At 34.8% G+C, this 21,643-nt stretch overlaps 2 protein-coding genes across 3 annotated transcripts in view; one reads left to right on the top strand and one right to left on the bottom strand.

Annotated features, from left to right (window-relative positions):
* Positions 1–42: 42 nt before the first annotated feature.
* Usp15-31 (Ubiquitin specific protease 15/31) lies at positions 43–8,508 on the bottom strand. The gene is made up of 13 exons (XM_053751659.1): positions 8,070–8,508; positions 6,980–7,306; positions 6,630–6,764; positions 6,144–6,247; positions 5,802–5,922; positions 5,375–5,522; positions 4,989–5,135; positions 4,250–4,434; positions 3,857–3,963; positions 3,472–3,603; positions 3,096–3,191; positions 1,987–3,020; positions 43–1,903 (listed from the first exon to the last, which is right to left on the bottom strand). The coding sequence occupies exons 1-13, from the start codon at positions 8,409–8,411 to the stop codon at positions 1,863–1,865; spliced, it is 2,919 nt and encodes a 972-aa protein (XP_053607634.1). The 5' UTR covers positions 8,412–8,508; the 3' UTR covers positions 43–1,862.
* A 1,291-nt stretch (positions 8,509–9,799) lies between these two features.
* Abca3 (ATP binding cassette subfamily A member 3) overlaps positions 9,800–21,643 on the top strand; it is a 22,240-nt gene continuing 10,396 nt past the window's right edge. For both annotated transcript variants that reach the window (XM_053752151.1, XM_053752150.1), the window contains exons 1-16: positions 9,800–9,914; positions 10,656–10,759; positions 10,948–11,171; positions 11,295–11,551; positions 11,771–11,944; positions 12,147–12,391; positions 12,743–12,853; positions 12,991–13,132; positions 14,340–14,519; positions 16,365–16,577; positions 17,795–17,898; positions 18,575–18,707; positions 19,535–19,764; positions 20,087–20,252; positions 20,827–21,060; positions 21,241–21,382. In XM_053752151.1, the coding sequence (XP_053608126.1) occupies positions 10,954–11,171; positions 11,295–11,551; positions 11,771–11,944; positions 12,147–12,391; positions 12,743–12,853; positions 12,991–13,132; positions 14,340–14,519; positions 16,365–16,577; positions 17,795–17,898; positions 18,575–18,707; positions 19,535–19,764; positions 20,087–20,252; positions 20,827–21,060; positions 21,241–21,382 (2,549 nt within the window). In that variant the 5' untranslated portion in view covers positions 9,800–9,914; positions 10,656–10,759; positions 10,948–10,953. The remainder of the gene's footprint in view (positions 9,915–10,655; positions 10,760–10,947; positions 11,172–11,294; positions 11,552–11,770; positions 11,945–12,146; positions 12,392–12,742; positions 12,854–12,990; positions 13,133–14,339; positions 14,520–16,364; positions 16,578–17,794; positions 17,899–18,574; positions 18,708–19,534; positions 19,765–20,086; positions 20,253–20,826; positions 21,061–21,240; positions 21,383–21,643) is intronic.

The raw sequence follows: 21,643 nt of genomic DNA, 5'->3' as shown, positions 1-21,643 counted from the left end.
AAATAGTTAACGTAAGTATAATTTACCAATAAAACAACTGACTGTGTAGATAACACTTATATTTTGAGATAACGTGGTGAAATTATAATAAACATCTTTAAATTAAAACAACGAACATAATACAAAATATTGAGAGATAAGACGACCAAACTGACACGAGATCTTTATGGAAAAAACATGGATAAGTTTTTTGTATAAAATCCAATATGAATAGGTCCTCTATAATATTATGTTACAAACAAAATGACAGTACAAATTAAAAAAAAACAGTATTAGTAGGTAAACTCGTATACAGATTGACCGGCTTATGTTTATAACTTAAAATACATGGAACTGCAAATCCCTCTTGTAATAACTGGTGCTTCGGAGAATGGAAGATGCAGTTCATAATGAGAGCAAACCATCTACCTCTAAAGATCATAAGTATCCTTTTAAATTTGATAATACCCTTGAATGATATCAGATTAACCCTCCGTGGGTATGCATTTAACAGCAGTACGCATAATCTACGCAGCTAGTATCAATCCCTTAATTGACATTAAATGGACAATGCTATCGGAAGATCTTGTTATTTTGCGATAAAAAGTAGGTCATTACGCACCACAATGAAGGTAACAAAGTGCGCCGTACCAAATATGCTGACGTTAATCACAGGTACGAAATTAGGCCACTTCCAATGGAAAAACCAAATTATACACTGATAATGTCTTTTATAAATCTAACGCCAATACATAAAATCTACTATAAATTAAAAAAATCACATAATGTGCTGTATACAAATCTAAATATGGTGCAATTACAAAAATAACTACTCCGAATATTTACAAAAAAAAACTTTTCGTTTTAATAAAAATGTATTATTTAAACAATGTATTGTTTTCAGTAAAAAATATACGAAAGACCAGTATATACAACTTTATATAAAAGAAAATGTACATACAAATCACAAGACATTTTTCTAACCGATTGCGAATTATGTCTACATATTTTTTAAATAATAAGACACAAATGAAAGTTCACCTTATATCACAATAATAAAAATAAATTAAAATATATCTTCGTATAATCGATTTAAATCCATAAATTACATGCCATACCAATTATGCAAATCTAGTTTTATATAGTAGTGTACGTCAGCAAATCTATTTTCCGTTAATTTTAAAATCACAACATCCCTAGGGCCAAGGCACAAATGTGGCATTTGTAAGATAATTCGATTATTCCGCCCACTAACTACATAGGATACAAATTCATATATGGTGATAATCACTAGATCATAAACCTAAATATAGATTTTATTAGACAGCGCTACAATTCCTTTCTTATTTCTTATATATAGTTATCCAATTATTTAATTAGTGTAACTAGGAAGACCATCTGAATGTGGGTGTCTAAAATTTTGGTCCGTTTTATAAACATGAATCGTATTGTTTCGGTGTAAGTATATCATTTATTTTGCCACTTCAGAGGCCTCCTTATAAATGAGTATGTTTTTTAACCAATCTTTGGTAATTGCGTAATGAAAATTTTTAATATAAAAATTATGAATGATTGTATTAAAGCTACATGTTTTAGACATGTAATCTTACTGCTGCCACATAATATTTTTCCAAAAAAACTAAAAAAAACAATTATTAAAAATAAAATAAATAAAGCAAACAAAAAAAGCCTCTCAATTAGAGCCCTGCAGATAAAATATATTATCAAAAACGCGTCACGAGTAATATCCACTTACATTCACAGCATACACTTAAAGTAATCGTAATAAGTTAAACTAAACGTCACCTAAACGAATCCAGATCTAGGTTTGACAATATAGTTGAAGATGTATTACAACATCCTTCAGACGAAACGAGTCGGTCTCATGTGGATATTCGAGTTTTCCATGCAGTAGATTTTTCACCTGGAAGAAAAGTTCACAGATATTTGTTATATTATGGTACACAATTGGTGATATTTAAATATTGCTAAACTAATAATACTAACTTGTAGGGTGAGATTCGCCAGAGATGTGGTTTCCGTGCCTCGGAACAATATACTTCGATTCTTGGAACATCGAAAGCATTAAATCTTCAGTAGTGGGATGATACTCCACCCCATTGATGCTCGCTACGAGCGGAGAGCTCTCGTAGTTCCTGTTCGCATCTTTGTTGGTCGCGGAGGAGCGCGCGGGGTAGTCCACGGAGCGCGGCCGCCGCGTGTCCACGGGCGTCATCTTGGGGTTCACGTGGACGTCTTTATGAATGTATGGTTCGATAGTAACGGTCGTTTCGTTTTTATTCGCATCGTCGTTCGTTTTATTCCCATTCACCTCCACTAACAACGGACGTTGCAGCGTCGGAGACTGTATTATGGAAGCCGTGTTATGAATTAGAGTAGTGGTAGTTTGTTTCAATGGAGAAGGCGCTTCGTTCATGGAGTCGTCTGGTAAACTTTCGATACTTCTGGATAGCGGGCTATGGGTAGGGGCGGTGGCGTCGGTTTCAGACTCCGGCTCGTTCGGTATTTCATTTTTGCCGTCCTCGACATTCTCTTCTTTTATCTCGGTTATCTCGTTCAGAGATTCAGTTATTTTTGTGAACTTGGGCATCCTCAACGCCCAGTGAACATCATCGTCGGTGGAACAAGAGTGGGTTACGATGGGTTTTTTGCGTTTGTAGAATAACATGTATGCTGTGTTGTTAACGAGTTCACTGTAAGCGTTCTCATCGTCGACCTGCGAGACCCTGGAGTCGTCAAATTTGTACCAGTGGCCATCGTAGGGGTTCTTACAAGCTGCGGTGTAGTGTCCTGTCTCGAGGTCGTCTCCGTGGTGGTAACAGATAGCATATAAATCGTACATATTCTCTTGTAGAGTGCTAGATAGTGTTTTGGAGTGTCTTCTCCGAGGAGATCGGGAATGACCGGGCGAGTCTACGACACTGGTGTTTCTCCTTACAAGATGCGGCGTCATGTCGAAATCGTTTAATGGAAATTCAACCATTGTCGTGAGCTTCGTACTGGTCCGACCTTTGGCTTGCCTGTAAAATATTTATTATGAAAAAAAAAAACACTGACATAAAACTTTCCAAGTCTATGTAGTTAAAAACGCTTACTGTCGAAATCTCTTCAAATGGATGACAAGAATATCCGGCAGAGACCAAAGTCCGAGGGTCTTCACTACCGGCATATATCGCTGACACTGAGGGCACCTGAAATTAAAATTATATTTACACACCAGTCATATTTCTTTATACTAAAATCTCATTATGTGTTCAATGTTTTTTTTATCTTCGATTTCTATGTCGGTAGCGCCAAGATCCGCTATTCTAAGACTTAGCCCTCAGAGAATTGAAAAACGTCTGATGCTGCGATTTTAAAACGCTTTCAATATTGTCAATTTTCAATTTTCAAGAAATAACATTCAAATCACGCCCGTCCATCGCTCAGGACCACCATACAGTCATTATGTTCAAATACGTCATAATTTACCTCCAGGCGTCCTCCTGCGCCAGATGTTCCGCCCTGGTGTAGTGCTGTAGACACGCGTGCAGTGTGAGTGGGTTCAGTCCCGTGCCGCAAGACACGTGAACCTCGCACGCTTCACTCGCCTCGCGGATTATGCTGAATTGATTATACAATACGAGTATTAAAAAAGCACATTTCTCTTAAAATGACCGAATAAAACTAATACTAATAAAAATTAAATATTCAATCAATCTTATCAAATCAATCAGTCAATCTTAAAGTCCTATATAATGTCAGATTTAAGCGCTTTTAATATAATTTAAACACTTCAACTGCGCGTTGTAGACTTGTCAATTAGTTCCGTGTATAATTACTCATAGCGCCACCTATCGGCGTCGTGCAACATTACCTGTCCCTGTGCCGCGGGTCCCACAGCAGCTCGAGCCGCAGATGCGGGTGAGTGTCGTGCGCGCACAGCGCCTGCTCCACGGCCAGCGCAAACAGCGGGTGCGGCAGCTGATAACACAACTCTCTTTTATCTAAAGTCTATTAAAATAGCTGGGGAGAGGGGAAATTTAAATCAGGAAATGATCAAAACACCTGAATTGGAAACAAACATAAACTGCCACAGCGATGGGATATAGAAAATTTCCATTGAATAGCTATTGTGCTTATTTCAACGGATTTGCGGTATGTATCTAAAGCAATTTCATACGTTGCAAAAATAGCAGTAGTTTTTGAGTTTATCGCGAACAGGCAGACGGGCGCGGCAGAGGAAAAAGATTCCGAGATTATACACTACCTCTGGCTGCAAATAAGCCGGATCTTTCGGGCGATGCGCCTCTGCGATCCTGGCGCGGAAGATGTCGGCGCGCTGCTCGTGCTCCAGCACGCGCTCGGCCACCACCTGGCTCATCTCCTTCAGCATCAGCTTCTGCAGGTCCTCGTAGCAGATCTCGCGCGGCACCTGCATCGCGTACGGCGAACCTGCAACGGGAAATGTTGCTACAGTGAAGCCTCATTTTCATTACGATAATTATGACGTCAAAGTTCACGTGTAAAAAATTAATAACTGTAGATCAATCAAAGATCAGATAAATATATATTTAGGTTTATAAAATATAATATTTTAGCGATTTATCACCGCTACTCCACCGCTACCCATCGCATATACCAACTTTACTACACACACAGTACAATACAATACAATCTATTACACATTCATATAGTATCTATTATTTTATTCAAGTCGCCTGAAGTCATCTGATGGCCTGATGGCCTAAAGACTTTTACGACAACTTACTGCCATCTAGTGGCAAGTAGATACACAGTATAAATTGTAGTATGCAACCAATGTGCAGGTTTTCTCACAAATTTTTCCTTCACCGGAACCAGGTGGTGGTCTTAAGTCAGATTGGTATACAAACTCATGTAGCACAGTCGATCACAGGCGGACGGTCCTAACTACTGGGTCAGCTCCGCTTCACATATTTTCACCATTCTATTGCACATGAAGCAAACCATGGAGTGACAGTACTCACCAAACCTGTCTCCCTCGAGCAGGTTGACCCACAGTATGAGCAGGTAGGGGGCGGCGGGCGCCTGCAGCAGCGGCGGCGCCTCCATGCAGTACAGCGCGCCGCAGTCCATGCCCGCCGCTTCCCAGCCCGCGCGAGCTACGCACCAACCTGAATATTACATTAATATATTTGTGTTTGTATTCATTTTAAATACCAAACTTATATATTATTAAATTATTTATTTACATACAGTTTCAATAAGATATAGTTTATCTATTGTGTTGATATTGAAAGCAGCTCTACGCCGAACGACCTATTTACGTAGTTCCTACAGTTGGATTTCGAACGCCTCCGTCCATGATGGCGCTGGGACAGCTCCACGCGGATGGTAACGGTAACCACCTCACCTGTGTCGTTGATCTCAGCCAGTATGATGTGGTCGCGGTCGATGCCGGTGTCGGCGTGCAGCGCGGCACGCAGCTCGTCCATGGTGGCGGTGGGCGAAAGCTCCACGCCGATACGGACTTGCCGCGGCTGCTGGTTCACGTACACCACCTTTCAAATCAGAAAATCAACAATAAAGGCCATGTAAAGTGTTGTGTATGTTGCTAGATACCTGAAGATCCCTAAATGTTGAAATTGAATCTTTGCATCGAATCAAATTAATTAATACAAAAATGTGATTTTGAATATGATGATTTTGATTAAATGCAAAATAATATGAGTGATAAAAATTTAAAACTTTCAATGTTAAATATGAAACTTTTTTCAGATGAACAGGGAAATATATATAATTTGTTAAAATAATATAAATGAAATTATAGAAGTACTTACATTAACAGGTAGAGGTGATGGCTGAGCAGTTGCCAGTCTTGACGGCAACTGTACACTCACACAATGAAATGGATCAAATGTGCATGATGTTCTCTCACACTTTGCGCATGTCAATGCTGACCTGAAATATGATACATGTACATTTATCTACATTGTTTACTACAAGTTAGAAAATTATTTCAACAATCAATAAAAAAAAAATCAAAATGCCCTGGAGGATAAAATTATTAAGTACTTGAGTACCTATATATTCATACTCTTCAGTTCATTTATGAGTTAGTGTTTAAAATGGAGACATTTATCTATTGTGTCTCCTTTCTGCACTATCGATGGATTAATTACCTGTACTGAGCCTGAAAAACTGCTTGGACAAATGAGCTGTTTCTCCGAGCATGGTTGGCTAGAGTTTCTGCCGCTACTACCTCATCTGGCTTGCCACATGTATTCTGTGAAACCCATTATAATATACTTTTTACCTCTCTGCAGAATATGTGTTCAATTTAGACTTTGTAAAATTTTTCACAACATATCCTTATCTTAACATATTATAAAACAAAGTTATCTGCCGTGTCTGTCTGTCTGTCTGTTTGTGATAAGCTCAAATATTATGTATGGATTTTCATAGTTTTCACCAACAAACCCGGAAGGGCCTCTAGTTTTACATTGATCAAATAAATAAATCTCTGATAAATACTTCCATGGCACAAGATGTCAGGGTTATGGATTAACTAAGGCCTAATACATTAATACATTTAATTAGCATTATTGGAAAGATAAGGGGGAAATCTTTGCCCAGCAGTTGAATGAATTAAATAAATTAAAAAATACCTTTATAGTTTTATATTTCTTTTTTGTTGCTGTATTTAAATCTTCATGTACTTTATCTAACAGCCAAAATAGAAACTCTTGTGCATCATGCTGACTATTTCCTCTATATTGTGTTCCATGTCTTTCGACTACACCCTGCAAAAAATATAGTAGAAGTTTGTGCTGATGTACTCATTTCAAACTTTGTATGACTACAAATTACTCCTGATTAGCTGTATTATGTATTTTGATTTGGTTTTCACAAAAGGACAATAAATTATTTAAGATGATTTATAAGTAGTATATGTACACCCTTGTGTAACCTCAGACATGCTATCATGTCAATAACATTACATAATGTATATGCTCACCTTAAATGTGGTACTCATATCAGATGTATAATGACAAGCCCAAAGTGCCTTTAAAAGTGATGCTAATTGTTCTGTCACCTCTCCTCTGGTCCCATACTTTTTTGAGTTTATTTTATTTCGTTTCTGAAGATCCAACTTGTAATGGTCTAACACAAAATATTCAGCAATTACATCAGTATGAGAAAGGCACTGTAGGACTGCATTCATGTAACAAGTATTTCCATGGTTTTTAATTCCAGTAGCCGCTGGGGTTGCTCCCGGAGGCCAGGGGGGCTCTCCACTACATGGCACCCGTTCACCACTTATTATAGCTGGGGCTGATTTTACCTACAAAAGGGAAAAAATATTAATACCTGATTGTAATAGATTCTTTGTGCTGAAAAAGAACTTAAGTGGGACCTCCATATTACAAGCCAACACCATAAACATAATAATCTTACAGAGAGGGAGACTGCACAATGGGCTCCAAATAGGATCACAAAATAAAGGCATGAAACAGTGAAGTAGTTATTTTAAGTTTTAATCTCTCACATAGTCTTACTGACAACCTAGTCTTATTGAGATGTAGTCATTAAGCTTCTAACCCAAAATTTCCTATTCATGTTTTCTGTGTTCAATCAATCATCTTGAAAATGTAAATACTATACATAGAGAAGAAAATAGGGCATTTCAAGTTAATGTTCAAGTTAGGATCAAACATTTGGTATAGGGCATGTTTTATCCCAAAAAAGGGTAAAGGGTAAAATCATAACAGTAAAAATATATATAAATTATGACGATATTCGTAACGTTGGGCATAGTTGGTCACAGATTTTGTTGTAATTAGTATTTCATACAAGGTAAACATACCTATATTCTGGAACCTAATAGTCAGACATTTAAAAAAACTTATAGTACCTACTTACCATGAGAAAGAATCACTAAAGGTTGGAGTTGAATAGATAACCTCTCAATATGTTTCAACACTTTTGAAATTTAGTCAACAATTTATAGTAGGTAGTATATAAATCAAGCTATATTTATTCTGAACTTATTAGCCATTGCCTAATATCACTTAATGATCAGAGAATAATTATCGCTTCATACTTACGGCGGAAACATTAACAGTACTCATATGCTGAGCTATTTTGTTCAAAAATCTCTTCCATGATGGCCTTCTGAACAACTTCCTCTCAAGTGTACCAGTTTCTTTTTGATTGTCAATATTTTCGGAGTTGGAATTTAAAGATTTATCATTTTCGCTATTTTTACTTTTGCTGGTTGCAGGCTTCATTGTCCCAAATGGATTTCGGGGCAATGTAAAAGTACGTTTCAATCGTGATCCCTCGACTTGCTTTGGTGTCATGCTGGTATCGGAAATTTCATTTATCAGCTCACTCTCTGAACAAGATTTTAAAACTGAAGCTAGGTTATTCGTCGACATGATATACATAAACCTATGTTTATTGTTTTTAATGCTTAATTCCAAAGAAATATATAATAAATTTTACGAAAACATTGATATGTCAAAGTAACAAGCGCCATTTTAATTTTTCTCTATGTCATGTTCTATGTATGATATCATGCATCATGCCCATAAACAAATACAGTATTGTTAGCATGCATGGATTAAAATGGATTTAGTAAGTACTTCGTAGTATCTACTAATTCCATGTTTGCATGGAATAGGTTACGTAGTTACGCCAAGTTCAGCGCAGATGGCATTAGTGGTACGACGAACATTGCCAATGGAGGCCAATTTTCAATATTGCTGCAGATTTACGATCCAAAAACACCTTCTATGCAATCGTGGTGCGAGTTTAAAGGAAAAAGAAAGGATTTAGTGGATTATTGAATAGGCTTTCAGAACACAAAATGTTAAATACGACAAGACGAATTTGCTAAATTATTTAAATTGCCCATTGTAAAACACAATACCTTCATTGTGTATAATTATTGAATTGCACTAATTGTGGGATTGGGATATGTATATTATTTTCGACCACCACTTCTTCAACATAATCAATAGGGAGTATTACTGCACATTTATCCCGCCAGAGTACAGCACTATATGCTAGATACACAAAAGCTTTGCCGCCTTTTGCTGTCGATTAAAACGTTTATTTTAGAGTACTTTGTCAATCCTTTCATTATGTAAGCAATCGTTTGTTAAAATATACAACAATGTGGCATATTTAGGCGCCGATATATTGGGATAAATCGTTTTCCATAACATAAAAAAAACTTCGAAAAGTATGAGATACGCCTCACGCTATAAAATTTTCATTTTCAGATCCAGTAAACAGTTGAAAAGAAGCATGGAACACTTCACATGAGAAAACTTATTAAAATATCGACTTCGTACAGGTAAGATCTTCAGTCAAAATCAAGTTTATGACCACAGCTGACCAAATAACACAAAACATTACCTAAAATAGTGTTATTATTTTCAGGACCAGTTAACCGCCCTTCAGTTTTCTTATGGTCGCGATTTCAGTCTCAAAGGGATGGAAATTTTTAGTCATTTAAGAATAAATTTAATATAATCTACGCAATTCGCGATTACTCTATTTTACTATTTCATTGCTTATTCTGATTGTAAGTATACAATAATTATCAACAAAAGAGATAAAACTTACATTTGACAAATATTTGGAATACTCACAAATAGATATACATAATGGAATTAGTAGGTACTCCGTAGTACTTACTAAATCCATGATATACATCAATAAGTAAAGATCTGTGGGAATCGACCACAAACGGCCTTTTATACTTCATTGTCATTTCAGTCACGTCAAGTCATTGTCAATTTCCAATCAAGGTAAACATCAGTCATTCAATCAATGTCAGTCAGTTGTTTTAGTTTCATGAGAGGAGAGGGTGTGATTTTTGTGAATTGGAAATTGTAACTACGAAATACTAATATATAATTGCAGATACGACGGTCGATCTGGTATTTGTCTGTTTGTATATACTATAGCTACAACCCATTGAATTACAAGTTTACCTTTAATAACATTATACATGATATAAAGCCGAATATTTACTATTTTAATTTTATGTATTACCTCGGTAAAGTCTGTAGTTATACTTTCCCTTTTCTTTGGAAATAATAACATAGGTATGCTAGTTATACGTTAGCCACAAAAAAACTGTGTAGGTAGTGGATATTTACGTTGGATCCAGCACTGTACTAATTCACTCACAATTTTTTAGGGTTCCGAAGTAAACGGGGGTAATAGGTATTAATTTAACCAATTTTAACTAATCTTAATCTTTTTTGTCTGGAGAGTTGAAACAAAAGTCTTTGTTCCATTATGTGAAAAAGAATTATCTGTTGATCTAAAAGTGTTTTCACATTAACTCCTACCATAGATGGATTTACTCCTATTTTCCCACTTTCTGATAGAAAGAATTAAAGAAAATGCTTTATTCGGCAAAAGAAACATAAAATTACAATTTTACATTTGTTATACATCTACAAATTAGGGGTCTATGCCGAAAAGGATCCCAGCTGATGGTGGTGCAACACAACAAGTAGATGGGCTTGTGCCAGACTGTTAGAGAAGAAACTGGGAAAATACTGTTTAGTGTCTAACAGAATATGTCTATAATCTAATACATGTATTATTACAATTTCACATTTTAGACTATAATGTATAGCTTGATCTTCATCCTTTGAGTTATTTTTCAGTATGAATAATTGATGATGGCTAATTGGTAAAATCAACCCCACCATGCAAAAACTCTAGTCTGGGTACACTTTCCTTTGGAAATCTATGGAAAAGTGATATATATGTAGGTAAATTTAATTCAGTTTAAAAATTACTTTATTTTATATATATTGTCAATTTCATTGAAAAATATTTTTATTTTAATTTTAGTGTAAAGTGCAGTGGCATGTGACCTCCACTGCACTATAATTTATTTATGTAATGAATGAACTGGGATGTTTGCAGAATTTTAATGTTATCTAAATATTTCAGATAAACATGTCTCACCTTGAAAAACTAAAACTACTAATTTGGAAAAACTTTCTCCTTCAAAGACGGCACAAATGGCAGACTTTGTTTGAAATTGCATCTCCTGTTATATTTTCATTGTTTCTAATATTAGTGAGGTTCCTTGTTAATCCAATATCAAAACCAGATAGATCTTATGAATCTTTTATGCCTACATATGTCAATATGAGTGCCAATTTTGATAACATGTAAGTATTTTTTATTTATTTTTAGATTAATAATTTAATATATTAGTATAATTTATTAATTAATAAAGTTTTTTTTTTTTTATATTTAATATAATTATTGATCTGTTTTGTTTTTATATACAGGAAAGATTTACTGGGTTCTGATAACCAAGGTAATCTTGCATTTTCCCCTGAGAATAATCTCACAAGGCAAGTTACTAAAGAAGCTATGTCAGATGTAGCTAAAGACAATCTTGGTATGCTTGCTTTTTTGTTCAACACCCAGATGATTCCAGAGCCAGAAGGATTTGAAAATGCCTTAGCAATGGAAAAAGCTCTCACTCAACCTTTAGCTATGAACAAATACCTTGCTGGAATTCAGTATGATGACAGAATGATAAGTAAGCACTCAATCTATATATAGTAGTTTTATGTTGATTATTTCTTTTTTTCAATGTGCCAGGTTAAAAAATAATTGTCTAAGTTGTCTAGGTACACCTTCCTACTTATGATGTAATAACATCGATAAAGAAGAAATAATTATGATCTTAACATTTGTATGATTCATCTGTTTTCATTCATAGTTCCCTACTGTTCACAGTTCAATTTTGATATTTTAGATGCAACTGAATGGCCAGATGATATTGTAGTAACTTTAAGGTTTCCTGCAGTTATGAGAACTCCTATGCTTGAGCATCCTCTAAGAGCTAGTTGGAGAACAAACCTCTTATTTCCATTGTTCCCTAGACCAGGGCCAAGGGAACCTGATAACATGTATGGTGGAAAAACACCGGGTAAGTAGCTTGTCTAATGAAAATTACTTTTACATCCTTTTATATATGTTCTATATAGATACAAAAATATAACTACATGTACTTGTAATAAAAGAAATTGCCACTGTTTTATGCCATTTATAAGTATATTTTTTCTTATTTAATATTATTTAAGTGCCTACCTTGCCATTATAAATTAAATAGAAAGATGCATTGATTTTAGGGTATTCTCCCGAGATGTTTCTCGCAGTTCAACATGCAGTTTCTAGAGAAATAATAAAGATCAAGACAGGCAAAGACTTTGATACAACAGTTCTTTTACAAAGATATCCTCAACTAGCCTACAGAGATGACCAACTACTTGTAGCCCTAGAGAGATTCATCTCAATGATAATTATGCTCTGCTTTGCTTATACTTTTGTTAATACAGTGAGAGTGATCACTGCTGAAAAGGAATTACAATTGAAGGTACTTTTTTATATTAGCCGAGTCGACACGCTAAGGAGAGAAATAGCTTCTCCTCTGGTAGGCTTGTTTATATATAAATACAATAGTTACAACCCTTTCTATTTTATTTGTATGTAATCCAGCGTTGTCTGATTTTTTGTGACAAGCGAGATTATGAAACCTAATGTTTAAAAAATCGGAATTAATTCGTCAAACGTCGAACATAAGAAAAAATACGCAAATTAATAAAACTAAATAGTTTTTTTTCATATTTTTAATAAAAATACAATTGTACATTTTATTAAAAATAAAATGAAAATAATTTAACTATCTGTATTATTTACAATAATTTTATTTTCTTTTTTTTTAAAGGAAACTATGACAATTATGGGTTTACCGTCCTGGCTCCATTGGCTAGCATGGTTCATCAAACAATTTTCATTTTTACTCATATCTGTCATCTGTATGGTCATATTGTTCAAGGTAATTTTTATTTACTGATTATCTGATTGCATTATACAGATTTTGTACTAAATTACAAGGTTACTGTTATGTTCTTCTATGAGTACACTTGTTTGGCTGTCATTTTACATTACTTACAACATTTTGAATAATTTTAGGTGCCGTTAAAGTGGACTTCTACTGGAGAATCGTATTCCTTGTTAACATTTACGCCATGCTCAGTTTTGTTTTTCTTTTTAGTACTGTTCGTAATGGCTTCATTGGCCTTTAGTTTCATGGTCAGTGTCTTCTTTACACGTGGTAAGTGATAATATTTTATATTTTTATGTTAAAATCTCAGAAATATTGTAGAGTCTAATCGTCCACTCTTTATGAATATGGAAGTGTGCAAAATTTCCACTTTGTCGGTTGAGTGGTTATTGAGTTTAACGGGGGCAAACGTGAATTTATCTAAGTATTAGATACTTAGCTGCGCCCCGGGGCTCCGTGTTATTCCAGATTTCATCTTACACGTGTAGAAACTAATTTCCACGGAAATCCCACCTGTGGGTCCGACCTTGAAAGAGTATCAAATATCACAGTCATAAGCTTACGTTTATAAAAACTACTGAGAGAGACTAGGATAGATGTAGTAAGTTGTCGATTGGATGGTATCTATTAAAGATCATCAACATCTATTTATTATTACAACGCGCTTTTATTATTCACGAAATTTTTATATAGTTGTTGTTACTAAACTAAATTCTAATAAGGTAAATTAATTCTATTCTTATTCTATTCTAGTAAGGTGATCATTAGGCTACCTAATAAGTATTGAATGTATGAACGTTTATATTATCAATCACTCATTGCATAATCTACCTATACATACAGTAAATAAAGTATTAATTGACAATCTCAACGTTGGTATTTTCCACATTTCCAACCAGTTATGATTTTCGTGATGCCGCTTATCACTGTGATTCTCCAATGATTAATCATTCATAACTATCATATTTTAACGAGTCATAATACAGTACACGTTCCATAATTGAGATACGAGCTTGCATTTGAGGTCATTGGAATACAGTTAGTTATTATTTGCTGTCTTTATTTCTTTACAGTGTCATGAAACTGTTATTCTATTCATTAAGTAATGTAAATTGGTACATATGTAATTAGTTTCTTTCGGCGTTTCACGGCGACGAAATGCTGGAAATGACTATTTAGCGATCAATGGCCTAGCTAGAACCAAGGTTTCTGGTGTAAAAAAAGAAATTGGGAAATGAAAATTGTTAAATTAGAACTTATTAACACTGTCTTCTTGACCTACTAGACTAGACTAAATTCCACCCCAACTTAAAAAAATTCGTTTATTTTAGGCAACAAAATAGACCTACATTAAATTAGTAAAAAGCTGATTAAGTTTTATTATATGAAATCATGCGGATAAGCTTTAGGGTTCTTGTATCGGCACCGACTATTCCTCCGGTACCGCCACTAATTGTGATTAACTTATTTGTTGCAGCAAACACTGCAGCATCTTTTATGGGTCTTGCGTGGTTTTCCACCTACTCTGTATTCATGCTGACACAAGTTCTCTATGAGGACATCAGTTTAACCACTAAAATGGTTCTTAGCTTAGTATCCAATGCTGCTATGGGATATGCTTTTCAGATGTTGATTATGTGCGAGGGAACTTCTAGAGGTGAGGTAACACTTTTTTATGTTCTTCCCTGCAATTCCTGTATCTACTAGAACATTGCCAGAAAGCGAAAGGAAAGAGGAGACGCTTCATTGCCATTTCTCGTAACTAAGACCTTTAGGATTCTTACATATTAGCTACTTGCCTATTATGATATGAATGTTTGCCCTTTTGTATTTTTTTTGTTTTTGTTTGTCTAACACAAAGTCTCTATTACGATATAGAGTAAATAAACAGGTAGGTATATTGAATCGAACTGTTTGCTTCTGAACATACCTATTCAATATTCATGCATTGGAGATTGTCCCTATCAAATAGTTCGATTCATTGGCAATTGTCATTGTGGTACATGGCAATTGTCATTGTGGTACAATTGACAAGCAACTAAGGTTCAACGACATCTTTCACGCTCGTGACGTTATTTTTCCAAGAAAATAAATTGAGTTCACGACAATGAACATGGATTTGAATTTTAGGAGAATGTACACAATCTTAACATGTCTTTTTATTGAGTTACCTACTAATCAGTATACATATAATGTACAGCTCCTAAACGTTAAAAGATAATAAACAAACTATATTTTTTATGTCTAACAATTTTAGTTGGGTACTACTACAGGTGATTTCTTATACATTGCCATAATTTTATCTACATGCTCAGTCGATGGTAGGTACCTACTCACTACCTACTGAACAACTTTTCGTATGGAGGCAACCTTGAAATCCGAAAAAAAGAATCAGCTGATCCATACATTTTCCACAACTTGGTAAGTATTTAATTTGATATAGAGCGGCAGATTTTTTTCGCGATTTCGTAGTTACTCCCATAATAAAAGTTGTTCAGAATCATGGACTGAGCATGTAAACAAAATATTGCCAATATATAAAAAGTCACCTTGTATAATACCTACTGAATTATAAAAATCAATATCTTTGCACTTTACAAATTAATGACTTCACTACATAAGTAGTACTATAAAACAAAATCGCTACCCGCTGTCTGTCGCTATGTACAGTACACCTATGCTTAGATCTTTAAAACTACGCAACGGATTTGACGCGGGTTTTTTTTAATAAATCGTAATTTCTGTGGATGGTTTAGGTGTAGGTTTATTTTATTAAGGTTTACCCGAGCGAAGCCGGAGGGTCGATAGCTATTTGTATAAATAACAAATTATTAATGGTTAATATGCAGAATAGGTATTGAATTTTAAAATATATACTTCAATAAAAGACATAACACAATTTACCTTTTTAACTACCTACCTAAATGGCATAGTGATCGGAGACGCAACTGTTTTTCTATTAGGTATAACAGCGGGAATCGTACCATGTGCTAGTTTTTAGTATGTATGACCTGCATGTATGCATACTGCTCGTTCCCACATTTTAATCAATAATGTAATGGGCCACTTGAATGGACATCATTTTGAATACGTAGTCCTTCTATAAATAGGTCTGGTTGCTGCCTCTGAAAAAAATTTTCGTGAGAAAACTTGATCTCAATTAACTAGTGTAACATACTCGTAGTACCTACCTATACTGCTATCGTCAGTTGGTATTCGTGGTCATATTTGATATTATGTCATTTATATTACTGACACCAGTAATACGAGTAGTAGCATAGTAAAAAACAGTCGTGGAAGCATTATAACCACATAGCTAAATCGGTAGTTTTGAATTATGACGTCAATTCGATATAGTGGGGGTATGACTATATATGTCACATTAGTCATGCATATTGAACAGCTTGTACATAGATATACAATAGAAATGAAACTTGAATTATGATCATTTTCTCTCTTTTATATATATAAGTGTTAGGTATAATATATTAAAATATTCTAGGTCTACAATGGACTGATTTCTTCAAGCCTGTATCGTACCACGACAACTACCAACCTGGCCACGTGGCGCTGATGCTGGTCCTAGACTCCATACTGTATATGCTAATTGCCATGTATGTGGAAAAGGTTAGGCCGGGGCTGTACGGTGTGCCTTTGCCTTGGTACTTCCCCGTTACTAAGAGTTTTTGGATGCCGAATAAAAACAAAGTTGCCGGTGAGTGATGTTTATTAATCATACTATACATATATGTGTAGTACTTTTTACCGAAATACCATTGACTGTTACCATTGACAATTAGGGTAAGTGCTATGATGAAATAATGAAAAATGCTTTCATAGTTAGAATCGAAAATTGAATTTAAACCTAATTTCATAAAAAAGAAAATGAGAAACGAATATGAAACTTTCTTTTGATTGTTTAAATTCCCGCCACCGCCACATAGTAGATATGGCCTTACACCACTACTTTCACTAACTTAAAATACACCATTACAGCTCTAAAATATATGTTAACGTTAGAATTTACGTTAGATTTCGCATATAGTCCCTAGAACACCCTATTGTTTGATATGAATCCCAGTTTATCGTTACTTCCTGTTATTATATAAGTATTGCGAAATTATCAGTACAACATGTTTCCTTTTATAAGTATATAACTAAGCAATATATGCTTTACTATATTTGACATAATGGTTCTATTTGTAAAGTAATTTAAATAATGCTGGTAATTATTTAAATTTTGTTTTCGGAGCCCTGATTTATTGTCGTGTTTTTGAGATGTGTGGTTTCAATCAGTACCACTCAATATCCACCCATGGATAGGCGACTAAGGGGTAAGAAAACTTGACAGCTGATACATAACAATACATCGCACGGACATCAGTTTAGAGAGATAGAATGAGACAGCAATACATCGGTGGTATATATTGAGAATCTTAAGTAAAAAAGTGCATTGCGAACAACATGTCGATCGTGATTCTCTTGAAGATTTTGTGAGTTAGTAGAATTACGTAAGCATATTCTATTTTTATATCATACCACGCGTGTTGTTCTGGTGCGCTATTTATCACTTAGTACATGTAGTACATGTGGTCTTCATCACTGCCGGACGTGTACGTTATGGAAGTTATTTCGCCCCTCTGGTGTCGATGTTTTCTCATTACTCGAAAATGCCACTTTTAATTGTTATGTACATACCCTGCTCACATTTATGTTAATTGACATTAACACAGTTAAATATTTATCTCGCGAATGAAAGCAAGATACGCTATCAAATAAGATGGGCCATACGCAAACGTTAGATTGAGAACATGTTTTTGAATAATATTTATTTATATTAAAGACGTACCTATTCTACTTCAAGATTGTGGTTGACATAAAAACTATTGATTAATGTAACATAAAAGGCTACGTAACTATGTCTATTTTCAGCGTTGACGAAAGATAGCGGTGCTGATGTGGAGTACCAGGACGCTCTTCTCAAGGTCGTCCATGACGAAGAACCGAAGGGCGTGCCCATGGGCGTCAATATAAAGGTGACTCGGCAATTGTCCCATAATAGTTACGTAATGGTCATAAAAATAATTAACTTTACATTTCTCATATTCGGTAAGTAGGTTCTTATTACCCCTAAATGGGGCTTGTAGGTGACCAATAAGCGCTCTAGGGTAATAATGTAGCTAGAAAAGCCCAATGACCAAAGAGGTCGCTTCGCTATTTAGCCTTGTCTTCGTTGAATATTATAGTCATCAATTTTAAATAGATATCGAACCGCGAAACTCAATTTCGTTCTTGAAAAAAAAAAGTTCTTTACTCGGTTCTTTTTAATGAAAAAAAGCGGGAATATAAAACTTTTACTTTAACGTTTGTTTTTTGTTTTTTTTTTTATATAATTACATGCTAATTAGGAAAAAACAATTTTTTCTACTTACCTTACAATTGAGATGTAAAGCGGAGTAGTTAGTTCGGATGTAAGAATCAATTGCACCCTCGAACTATAGCTAAATATACCTAAATATCTCGGGCTGCAATTGATGCCTTACAGCCCTTGGCTACTAATTTACTATTATTACTCACTAGTTACAAAAGTCACATTTTATGTACTTATGAAACCTTTGAAATCTAAAAACTCTTCATCGTCATTACGTTTAGGGTTTACGTGATAATGCGAACAAATATACCATATAGTAATGACTAAATTTTTCGTTTCAGAATCTCACTAAAGTATACTCAGGAGATAAAAAGGCTGTAGATAATCTCAATCTTAGAATGTACGAAAATGAAATAACAGTATTATTAGGTCATAATGGGGCTGGGAAAACTACAACAATATCTATGCTTACAGGTAAAAAAGACTATTAACTAAGCTAAAATAATGTATTTTCGACCTTATTGCACTGGATAATAATGCTTACATTGCTTAGTCATGATATTGGCTGTATAGAGTGAGCGACCATTCTAATTAATTTCTGCACGCAACTCGCCTTATTAATGCCAATTAAATAGTTGGAAGTATTTTATGTCCTAACTAGTAGTACTACTACTTAGTGTGCATTTAAACGATCTAAACAGATGTGTCCCCATTTAGTCACTGTTACCTGCTGTAGTCGTTCTGTGTCACTGTTCGGCCTTGACACCATAACGTATTGTTTCTCCAATAAATGGCATATGTTAATGACGAATGAAATACTACAAACTACATATGTCAAATTTCCTAACTGATTTATTTTCGTTATTCTAAAGTGAATAAATTTATGTCTGCACGAGTATTTGTATAAATTGAAAATGATCATCTTATATCAATTATTCAATCTATACGATTCAGGTTTGGACCAGAACTTGTTTATAAACCACATCCGTTTTAATCCGTTTTATTCGTCTTGATAGTAAAATAATAAATAAACTAGGTAATTTCTAACTCAAATTTATTCTTATAAAACCAACTTTTGATACACTAAACAAAACTTTGATGTATATCCGCAACATCTTTTCACAGAAAGTGTATAATTTACGACAGAAGAATCCGATTAAGCTTCGTCAACGTTTTAAATTATTTATTACTCATATAAACCTCTATGTACAAATGGTAGACTTTGACGCTACCAGTCAACAAATAAGACCAAACATGTTTTCAACTTCTCATTGATTACTTATGTTAATTTGTCCCGATAGGCATGGTGCCACCGACTTCTGGCACCGCTGTTATAAACGGCTACGACATTGTGACAGAGACCCATCTCGCCCGCGAGTCCCTCGGCATATGTCCGCAACATAACGTTCTCTTTCCTGATCTAACCGTAGCCGAACATATTATATTCTATTCAAGACTGAAAGGAGTTCCTAAATCAAGAATCAAACAAGAAGTAGACCATTTTGTTAAGTTATTGGAATTAGAAGAGAAGGTACGATCAGTTTATTGTTGACTTGTATCGGTTTACTAAATAGCGCCATACGATTAAGGTATGGCGCTATTTAGTGTTCTCTAAGTAAATCGATTCCGTGTTGAGAATTAAAATATTTAATTGCCCTAACGAAATGTAACAATTACTATATGAATACAACAAAACATATAGCGCGTGGACGACGTTATCCAGAGAAGAAGACTAATAAAAAAAAAATAGACATAATTTTGCACTACCGTATTTGCTGCATTCAAATGAGTCCACACGAGTCTTATCGGCCCACTTTACATTTTATTTGTTACACCGCGTATCATACTTCCAGAGAAACGTCCTGTCAAAGAGATTGTCAGGCGGGCAGAAGCGGCGGTTGTCGGTGGGTGCTGCTATGTGCGGCTCGTCCCGTGTGGTCTTATTGGACGAGCCCACTTCTGGGCTCGACCCTGCCGCGCGACGGGCCTTGTGGGACCTACTGCTCAAAGAGAAGAAAGGTTAGTACCTCAGTTCGACCCCAAGTCAAATTCAAAGCATTTATTCAAAGATATGCTTTGAAGATAACTGGCCCGGCTTATAGATAACTTAGTACGCACGGGGTTATTCTTTCGAGAACAATTGTTCAAGTAACAATGAAATCTGCATCAAAATCCGTTGCGTGGTTTACAAGAAGAAAGCTTAGAAACATACAAACGCGGAGGGCGACTTTGTTTTATACTATGTAGTAATAAACATAATCGGATGGTGATTAAATCGCGAATGCAGTAAATTTCATATATAATAACTTGGATTCATATTACCATAATTAGGTACCGTAAATTAAATATCTCTCTACTCTATCTAAAATGTCTTCCTACTCGAAGTAATCATGCGCAGGGTAGTGTAACTATTTCGACCTACAAGTTGGACTGTAAGCCTCTACTAACTGGCAACTATATTTATGATTAGTTCACAAATCCAGAGCCTACCCACATTTTAAATCAAAATACGTTTTAAAGCAATGTATATAAATATAAATCATTTAAATATCAATAACTGAATTAAAATTTTATAGCTGATGAATTTGAACAGGTCGAACAATGATACTGACAACTCACTTTATGGACGAGGCGGACGTGTTAGGCGACCGAATAGCTATAATGTCCGGCGGAAAGCTGCAATGTATAGGCACATCATACTTTCTGAAGAAACACTACGGGATCGGCTACAAGCTCACTATAGTAAAGGCCGAGAATTGCAAAGTGGAAGAAGTGACTCAGTTCTTCAAGTCGTATGTACCTGATGTAAAAGAAAACACGAATATAGGTAACACAATAATTGTTTATTATATTATTACTCGATCCACCCATTTTTATGAGTTCGTAATTGCCGACAATAGAAATCGCCCTGATTCTAAATTTCATTTTAGTATAAACATATAAAAAGAAATTAGAAATTATGTTATGTTGTAAAAATGTAAAGGATTTAAGTATTTTAACTTTTTAGGATCTGAATTGACATATATCCTGCCAAATGAGGCAGTGAGCGTATTTCCCACTATGCTAAAAGATTTTGAACAGAAAAGAGAAAACCTGCAAGTTTCCAGTTATGGACTATCGGTCACCAGTCTTGAAGAAGTTTTTATGAAGTAAGTCTCATATTATAAATGTGAAAGTCTATCTGTCTGTTATTATTTCACAGAAAACCGCTGAACCAATTTTAATAAAATTTGGTGTGCATATTTGTTATTACCTGAAATGAATTTATATATTATTTTAAAACCAACAATCTCCTTTTTTTTTCTTGAAATTTCTTTTCCAGTAATGAGGGTTTGTATTGTATAACAAATAAGTTCGCCACCGGCAACAGTTATTATAATTTTTTTTTAGTTTCTGTATTTATATTTACT

The sequence above is a fragment of the Plodia interpunctella genome, chromosome 11, assembly GCF_027563975.2.
Source record: "Plodia interpunctella isolate USDA-ARS_2022_Savannah chromosome 11, ilPloInte3.2, whole genome shotgun sequence".
In the NCBI taxonomy this organism is placed as follows: Eukaryota; Metazoa; Arthropoda; class Insecta; order Lepidoptera; family Pyralidae; genus Plodia; species Plodia interpunctella.
Note: the sequence above shows the minus strand (reverse complement) of the source record. Positions and strands in the feature narration are given on the sequence as shown.

Bases quoted from the DNA above. Each gene is read 5' to 3' on its own strand.
- Usp15-31 (XM_053751659.1), bottom strand. From the start codon at position 8,411: ATGTATATCATGTCGACGAATAACCTAGCTTCAGTTTTAAAATCTTGT. The intron at 7,307-8,069 runs GTAAGTATGAAG...TCCCTTTTGTAG, and splicing joins GTACTGTTAATGTTTCCGCC to GTAAAATCAGCCCCAGCTAT. The intron at 1,904-1,986 runs GTTAGTATTATT...CTTTTCTTCCAG, and splicing joins TGGCGAATCTCACCCTACAA to GTGAAAAATCTACTGCATGG.